The 9502-nt window shown below is 40.5% G+C and overlaps 1 protein-coding gene across 1 annotated transcript; it reads left to right on the top strand.

Annotated features, from left to right (window-relative positions):
* The first annotated feature begins 2846 nt into the window (after positions 1-2846).
* On the top strand, positions 2847-7217 carry LOC110469740 (uncharacterized). Its single transcript, XM_021528785.3, has 3 exons — positions 2847-3081; positions 5708-5854; positions 6732-7217. The coding sequence occupies exons 1-3, from the start codon at positions 2934-2936 to the stop codon at positions 6758-6760; spliced, it is 324 nt and encodes a 107-aa protein (XP_021384460.1). The 5' UTR covers positions 2847-2933; the 3' UTR covers positions 6761-7217.
* The last annotated feature ends 2285 nt before the right edge of the window (positions 7218-9502 follow it).

The following is a 9502-nucleotide window of genomic DNA, read 5'->3' as shown; positions in this document are numbered from 1 at the left end:
GGTGACTACCAAAAGCAGAGATTAATGTCCCTGATCAGCTGCCCAGTGTCACTGTGAGGTAAATATTTCTAAGTGGGGGCTGGTGAGGACTGGCAAGGAAAACATACCAAAGAGACACATCAGTTTATATCCACAAACACAAGATATTAAAGTCCTTCCAAGCAAAATATAGAAGAGTTGCCTGCACATCTGATTCCATTGGTTTGTTCGATGTTTTCGGCTTAGCCTATTTTTCCTTATTTTTTTTCCTTTTTAATTTAAGGAGATAAGAATGCCCACCACTCAAATTTTCAGAGTACTTCCAATCCAGCCTCTGGCTTTCCAATTCCTTTCAAAGAGCACATAGTCTATATTTTTGACACCTATGGATTTTATTTGTACTTGAAACTCAGGGAGTTAAACTGTTAGCTCTGTATTCAGGTGCTCTAGCACCTAGAGCTACTGAAATTGTAGTGCCACTGAAAATAAGAGGCAGCCATACTCTTGGTATTCGTGGCTTTGACTGTCTGGTCTCTCAGGCTTAGAAGTGCCACCGGATGCTTTTCAGGTCAGCTCACACCCCCACCTCCTCGATGACGTTTTAGTTTCTGGAATGAGGAAGCTAACTTACCCAGATATTCTCCCAGGTACCATTTACTGTTACAATGCCAAGCTCTGTGATAAAAATGAATTGTTTTGTTGGGGTTTTTTTTTGTTTTTGTTTTTGTTTTTTGTTTGTTTGGTTTTTTTACTTTCCATACTTTAACTAGAAGTTGCATCCATTTAGGTCTTAAAGTATCACTGCTTGGATTTTGACAAATAGTCCACAAAGACTTAAAACTCCCTGACTGCTTCTGTGCCATTGGCCTTGAAAACATAGCTGAACATTAACTAGACTCACCTAAGATCTAGGAATTTACCCTTTTTAACTATAAATGCCAGTAAAACAAAGCACAAAAAATAATTTTAAAAAAGAGAGGGCACCATTTAGGAAAATGTCTCACACAAAGCTGTGCAGTCAAGAGAGAACCACGCCTTTCTGGAAAAATTAATGGAGAAAGAGGACAACTGGAAGCTGCAGGCTCAAGAACTGTGTTCTTGCTCCCAGTCCCACTTCAGCAGTGACACTGTGAAGGAGGCTGTGATGTCAATGTCACACATTGCCAGGGCACAGCAAGGTGCACTCCCACCAAGGGAGGTGAGCACAGCAGATCCAGATCTGATAAGCAGATTAAACCAAGAGTCCAGATCATTGGGCAAGTTTGTAGAGGCAAGTCCAAGGTTTCCCTTGAATCCCTCCAGTGGCTTTCCTTTCCTTATTACACCGAGTTTCTTCATCTTATTTTTATGACACTTCTAGTAACTTCTTCTTTCTCTGCTTATTTTCTGATGTCTCTGCCAATCTGAATTGCCTTGAGACACTTTTTTTGCAATAAAACTTTTATTATATCTAGTTTTAATTCTTTTTAGTTAAACAACTTTGTATGTGTCCATTATGATTTGTGGTTCAGGACTGAGTAAATTGTCACCTCATATAGAGTCTCTGCAGCTTGTAAAGCCTTAATTTCCCTTGGCTTTGCCAGACTTTACCATCATTTCCTAATGAGTTGTTTGCAATATTAAATAAATTGGATTACAAAAAACTGAAAGAATTTACTATTTTTGAATGAGGAATCTTCAGCAATATGCCCAAAGAAACTAACATTTTTTGTTTTATTGTGACTTTGAAGAAGGCCTGTAGCATTCACTGACCTATTCTTATGTGGAATTTTTACCAGCATTTAAGCCTCAACTTTAGATATTTTATAACATTAAGTAATTAAAATGATAAATGAGGAACCTGGGAAATTATGGGGTTAAAGATACATCATAATTACAGAAGACCTAATGGAAGCAGAGTAAAAAGCAGAAATAACTGACATTAGAATTAAGGAAACTAACATATATGAATTAAAGAAAAGTTGAATGAAAGGAGTTAAAAGATCACTGCTGCTTAGGGGTACCTGGTCCAGATATTCCACTATTCAGATAAATAGCTCACATAAATATAAGAAGAGAGGAAAAGATTTCATATCCTTTGTTCTATAGCCCACCATGTATAAATACAGATATCACACTATTGTGAAAACACTATAGTTTTTATCCTGTATATTTCCTCTTTGAGAGTCATTCCTGTAGTAGTGTGACCTAATCAGATAGTCTTCTTTACCTAAGGGAGGCCTGTGGATTTTTAATGAGCCTTATTTAAACTCCTGGCTAAGAAAGGCTGTGATAAAGGCATGTGTGCCATTTGCAAAGGCCTGCTCATTAAAGGCAGAGGCTCTGCTTTAGAGGGACTTGCATGAAGAAGCACAAAGCATCTGTGTCAATCTGCTCATACAAGGTCCCCTCACGGTTCCTTCCATGTAGAAATTAATTCCAACCATCCATTGTTAGCTGGGTTCTGGTTTCCAGCTCTGTGTGAACCAGTATTTTCAGGGGTAGCTGTACCACAGCTGAACTCTGGATGTGGTAACCAGCCCAACTGAACTCTCTGCATGCCACCACTTTACTACCTTTTTGTCTCTTGTCTTTACTCAGAGTTGTAGGAATTCTAAAAATAATGCAGTACCTTCTACAGATTCAATTCCTTGCAATAGGGTACAATGCAAAAGAGTGAAGAAGCAAAGCTTTCAGCTGCATCAGTTGCCAAGCAATGACTCCAGCACTAGTAATTTGTTCTAGTGTTGCAAGAGGAAATTACTTTGTTTGCCTAAATTCCATTGTGGCAACAGCAATAAAAAGCTTATTGATAAAGTTCAGTTTCGTTTCCTGGCTGAGAATAAGTTTCAGTTTCTATTCTTCCTTACCATGGCAGCAGTTTCATTTCTGGACTGTCAGCTGGAGAGTGTATAAAAAGGTGGGCTGAGCAGTCTCTGTGTGCTGCCCTGGAATTCTCACCAGCAGAAAGCAGCATGTCTGACCGGAACGTCCACAATGCTGGCTTCACTCCCTCTGGGATCACAGGAGGATCTCTTGCTTCATCACTGATGTCTCAAGAAGCCAGAGCCTCTGGGGGAGGTGTGCCTTCTGGAGGAGCCACTTCTACTCTCCAGGAAATGGGTATGAGCAATTCTGTGTGTGACTCTGTGTGTGGTTTTGTGTTTCAGTGCATAGGATCAGACAGCTGTTTCTCCTTGAAAGTAAGCTTGCCAAATAACCTCTTCTCTCCTATATTCCTGCATGGCACTGAAGAAAGACGATTCCTTTATTTAGCTGTGTGCTATGAGCAAGATATTATTGAGGATGTTTTCTGTGTATGCACATACTATTCATGAATGAACATATACATATGTGGTACTCATGAGGTTTTGGACAGTGTTTATTTGAAGTTTGTGCTATCTCTCCATTCTGCCAGGAATCATCAATAATATGAAAAGTCATGGTAGCAACAAGCAATGATGCACTTATGCAAGAACATGATCGGTGTAGCTACATTTCATATGAATTACCAGATTTCCCTTGCTCTTCATTCACACACATCCATACAGGGAGAACTCCCAAAACCTTATGCAAACTCTCTAAAGGAGAGAAATTAGTTGCAGTCCAAGAGACAAATTCTCTTGGGAATGTATAGACATCCTTGACAGCCCCTATTTAAGTGCTAAAATAAGGCACAGCTGCCTTTCACATGAGCTAACCCTGCAGGTGTTTGCTGTTCTGCTGCTGGCTGGGAGCAGTCCCTGACCAGACGACTCTTACCAGCTTGGCTCTTGTTTAACCCCAGATCCCATGGGATTTGTGCACAAGGTATTCTCCCTGCCAGACCTGCCTGTGTGACCTGATTCAGCAGCATCCTCTGAACAGGCATGACTCCACAGAACAGAGTGCCTCCTGCAATCCTGCTTTACCCAGCAGCTCACTATTAGCTCTCTGACCTCTATTAGCCTGATAGAGGCTTCAAAACTCCTTCTGCCCTCGGGGTCTCAGACCCACATACTCCATGTGTCAGAGGTATGCCAGCCAGCAGGCTGATTATAGGTGGGCATCTCTGCCATTTTGGTCTACCTCGAGTCTACTGTTCCCATAATCAGCAGGGAGAAATCCGAAAGATGGAGCTAAATGTGACTTCTCCAGCCATAAAATGGGTGGTTGATCAGGTGAGCTGGCCAGGGTCCAGATTCAGGGACCATCTTTTAATAGCCAAATATATGTTAACTTGATTGAAAGGAAATAAGTTGGATTTTTTTTTTTTTTTTAAGATATGATTTACATTGCCAATATTATTCATGGAGTGAGGCCCTCTAGACAATGAGGGAATAGGTGACATAAGGGTCATTCAGAGACATAGTGCATGTGACTCCTGTGAGGCGTTTTTTTTAATTTTCACATTGTATGATTTGAGTTTAGGTTCCTGAATACAGTGTTTATTGAATATTCAGTAGGAATAAGCTTAAGGGATAGTAGCAGCCAAGGGACAGAATATGAGAGAAAGCCAGGAGAGGAGAGGGACAGAGAGAGTGAAAAGAAGAGAGGAGAGCTGCTCTCAGGCACCACACTGCCTCAGCAGCAGAAATTCTGGTACGCAGGAGATGCCAGTTGCTCACTCTAGTGATAAGTTAGCTGCACAAGCTGCCTTCTGTTACAGATCAGGGTGGTACAGCACACTCATAACCAGTGGCAAGCTCTTCAGTAGAGATCCCTACAGAGATCATGAAGCTGTCAGTTCTAAACTAAAACACTGAAGATTTCTATCCCTCTGTGTACTGAGAATTTTTATAAGAAACAGAAGCAAAATAAGCATTTAACTATGCCTAGTTTTATTCTTGCAATCTCTCTGTTAACGATGGACTTTTATGAAAACCACCATTTTGGTGAAGAGAAGTCTGCACGACTCAAGGAAAAACCTTTGCCATGCCGACAGGAGATACTCCAGAAGAGCTTTTATCCATGTGGAAAATGCTAGCTCTGTAACACTGCCAAGACAGGTGTGAGCTTTGGCTCCCTGCAGCAGGAGAGCTTGCCACACATTCTTTGCCTGATTGAGAGCTAAAAGGGCCTGATTTCATTTCCGCAGGTGCTCCCTGAAATCTCTCCAAACACATCTTCTTAACCTTTTCACTCAGACTGTAACCCTTCCTCCCCCCAGAACAAACGTGCTCCAAGGAGCGGCTGATTCTGCAGTGGGACATGAGTATTGTTCAGTGTCACTTTACAGAAGATGTTATAACAAGCTCATCACCAAAATATTTGAGCATCCTCCAGGAATGCTTTAAGCATTATCACTAATATTTGTCATCACTGATGCTTTACTCATCTCCCAGGAGAAGAAGAGTTTGTAAAGGAATGTTTTACTTGGGACTTAGTTAGATTGAGATAAAGATAGACATATAAATTGACCACTGGCCACCACAATTTGTGGTACTTGAATTTTACAGGTATCTATTACAGGTTTATGTGAGGGAAAGTGAAATGAAAAGAGCATGTTCATCACCTGGAACAGAAAGAGCAACACTTCCTATTTTCTACAGAAGTTTATTCCACAGTCCTCAGGCAGCTCCACAGAAAAGTGCAATTTCAGCAGAGGCAAATTGTACTAAAAATATTTTGGAGGTCCAGGTTTATCAAAAAACTTATCTTTTGATACATTTGCTAGCCTTGAATTGTTTTAAAACACAGTAGTTTGGAATTGTCCTATAAGGACAATGTCCTTTCTTTCTCAGTAACATATCCTTTGCAACTGTTCTAGGTGCCAGAGGCACAACCCACTCATCAGGCTATACCAGCAGCGGGATCTCTGGTGGATCCAGGGCTTCTGACACAATGTCCAAGGAGGCCTCAGCTCATGGAGGTGGAGTTCCCAGGGGTGGCACAACTTCCACTGTCCAGTCCATTGGTAAGTGAGAATCCTCTCAATAAAGATGACTTAACTTCTGAGGAGTCAGCAGTATTTCAGTTCATTTACTGGACATTTACTAGATGAAGGGATGCAAGCAACAGGAGTGGCTGCTTTGTACTTGTAGCAATATTTCTATTGTTTGTTCCTGTAAACTTGGTGGGAAGATGAAATTGGGCAATTAGTGGAAATAACTATGCCACAAACTTGCAAAGATATGAGTGGACAGTAGAATCAGAAATCTGAAACAGTGACAGAAAAAAAAAGCCCAATGGGCTTTTAGATGATGCTTTCATCAGCACCACAGTGGCAGTTCAATAGTTCTTTTTCAATTACAAATTTAGGATTAAACCAAGGGCTCCACACTTGAACATGCAAAGCAGATATAGTGGGAAAAAAACAGTGAGCCATGAAAATAGAGTTATCAGACTGATAGACAGGAATCATTAGTTTACTTCTTGGGGCCTTTCAGCACAGCCTTCTTTCCTTCAAAGGAAATTCATTGGGTCAAAACCACAGGAATCTGCCTGCACTTACCAGCTCAAAGCAGAGACCAACAGAAATCTCCCTCATCACTCTGCCAGATAAATGCAACCCACACCCAGATAGAACAAACCAAACTGCGAGAGAGCCCAGTCTATACCTGAATGCATCAGTAAGGATGCTCACTGTGTTACTAGGATCCTGTGGGATTAGGAAGAGCCTTGGAGACAGGATTGAAATTCTTAATTTTAAAAAGTGTCTTTCAAGTAGTAACAGAGACCTTTGATTTCTAACCTGGGAAGGTTTGTAGCCAATGCTTTTATTGTCCGTATATTTTACTGTACTGCAACTTTGCTTTTTATTGTCCTTACTATTTCTCTGTATTTCTCCTTAGCCATGGGTGGAAAAGGAGGAAGACGCTGAATAGAAGAAAATATCAGTCCAAAACTGAAAGCAGTTCATTCTTTGCCATCAGCTTTGACATCTTCTCCCCTTTTATTATCTCCCTGCTATGCCTTCCACGTGCACAAATAGTTTCTGTTAAAATGATGGATTCTTTGTTTAAATTAATGGGGACAGAGATGCGGGGCAGTTCTTTCCTTGATTAAATATTCTTTGAAGCACAGACAAGCACAAGCCAATAGAAGTACTTGGACTGCAAGGCTGCCTTAGGTATATCCTGGGTTTAGCAACACTTGGCTCTTCAATTGCAAGTAGCTTGCTATGTTTATTTCACAAAAAGTCATTACAGTGAAAGTCATCCTGTTGTGAGAGAGAAGCATAGAAACACTTGGTAAAGGGTAGTTCCTTCTGGATGTATTTCTAATATGCTATCAAATTAAATCCTACTTAATAAAGGAGACATATAATCAAACAAAAACAGGTCCCAGGACTGATTTTTGTATACCTATAGAGTTTTTAAGGCCCTTTGCACAATAATTTCTAGTCTCAGTTTGCTTGCAGCAAGGCATCAGCTTTGTCCCAATCAGATTAAAACTTCCCCTGCAAACTTAGGATAGGTGTGAACAGGTAAGGAAGAGAGCCCATTTTCTGATGCTGGTCTCACTGTTGGGACTTTTTGCTGTTCCTCACACCTGACTCCTTTCCTTCATATATGCTTGTACAATGATGTGTCACCAAATACACGTAACATGGTGCATTCCATATGCAAATTCCCACATACAAACCACCCCACACTTTCATCTTCCTTCTGTCTTTGTAGCTCCTCCTCCTCCCTCCCTCTGTATTTCAAACAAAACCACACAGCACAGCTTCTTCCCGTTGTCCACTCCAAGATGGAGGGAGGGAATGTCACACCTTCAGGCCAGGAGTTAAGAGGTGCTGGATTTGGGGAGCTGCAGTCAGCAATCTTCTCCAATGACTCCTGTCACCCTGCTTGAGCATTCCCATCTCAGCTGCATTTCTCCACAGCTGGGAAATGTGTTTGCTCCCATGCACCTTATGCTGTCAGACATGGACTTCTCCCTGCTGCCTAGGCACCTTCCAGAATGCACACAAGAAGTCAACGTTCACATCCAGTTGAAGCAAAGTTGAATTATGTGTTGAGTGGTAAAATGCTAGCATGGAGGAGAGACTAATGAAGAGAAGAAATGTATCTTCACTTGCTGTGCTACCCAAAGCACTAAAAGACAACTGAAAAACAAGGGCTTCATTTCATAGGCTAGAGCTGATGTCCTAACAAGGAGATATCTTGGGCAAATGTTTAAATGTAACCAGGACTTGAATTCATAAAATCATAGAAAGATTAAATTTCACAAAGACCTTGGTGTGAGGAGAATGAGGGCAGTTCTCTAATCTAAACTTCACTTAAAGGGTTAACCTTAATGTTAGATTTGCTTGCTTAGGACTTTGTCCCATCAGATTTTGAAAATCTTCCAGGAGGATCTATCCTACACTTTCCTTCCTAGGTCTAGTGCACCAGCCTGGGACTATTAAAATACAGCTGTGACCTACCAAAATAACTTTTTTCCCCTCTATGCCCCTAGCACTTGCATGATTTCAAGCCAGAAAGTCTACCCTGGGTTTTTCCCATCCTGAAGTTTTTCTCCATGTGCAAATGCCAAGTTACGGTCTCAGAGAGTAAAAGGGGCCTTGATCCCCACAACATTCAAACAACTGCTTAGCACTGATTATGATGATAAATGAGTCATAAGAATGAAACCAGTGCAAGAATGACAATAGTAGAAAAAGTTAAGTACATACATAACTCATCAGACAAACTGAAGCTGCTTTATCTGAGAAACAATGTGTGACCAAATTCATGGCAATTAATGATCTTGTTTCTTATTCAAAGGGGGGAGATTTAAAAGTGGGTTTCAACTTTAATGTTGTCATTAGTTGACCTCAGGTATTTTTGTCTTGTTAAAAATGACTCACAATAATGAGAGCTGACAAAGGGTACTTAGAAGGGTACTAGAAGAAGGAAACCAAAGCAAGGATGATTAATCACTTATCATTTCACTTTTCAGCTTTTATGTAATTCTGGTGTTAAAAGTTTGAATTATTTTGCCATCTTTAGATCTTGTGTTGAGAAATAGCCTAGATAGCTTTGACAAAGCAGGGAGAATTCTTAGCTGCATTCAAAATCCCTTCACTGAGTCAGCTGTAATAGGTCTGCAGGAGAACAAAGGTACAAACATCCCCCTGGAAGCCTTCCTCACAGACTGCTTCAGCAAATTCCTGTGTACAGAACTACAAATGAACTATTTACATATTTAACAGAACATAATTGGAAAGGTCAAAAAACAACAAATATTGCAATTTGAATCCTTCATGTCTCTCAATCAATCTTTGCACAACAAATAGACGGAAAAAGAGAGAGAAAGGAAAAGAGGCAGCAGCGTGTGATTACCAGAGCAATAGCACTGGAGCAAGACACTGCAGAGAGCACATAGCTCTCTGCACAGAAATCAATTTCTCCCATGGGATGAGATCAATAGCTGTCTGACAGGACACTATGCAGGCAATTTAATAGTGTTTTATCTAAATGAATCTATTCCTCCCTCCAACCGACCTCACAGTTCATAAGAAGTCTCTCTTAGTAAAATAGATTTATTTATTTTTTATAATACAACAGGAAAATATTTCTCATTCTGAAGATACTGCCATTGTCTATTAAAAATCATTTTTCCTTCTTAGTTACTC

This window comes from Lonchura striata, chromosome 1, assembly GCF_046129695.1.
Source record: "Lonchura striata isolate bLonStr1 chromosome 1, bLonStr1.mat, whole genome shotgun sequence".
Taxonomy (NCBI): domain Eukaryota; kingdom Metazoa; phylum Chordata; class Aves; order Passeriformes; family Estrildidae; genus Lonchura; species Lonchura striata.
Note: the sequence above shows the minus strand (reverse complement) of the source record. Positions and strands in the feature narration are given on the sequence as shown.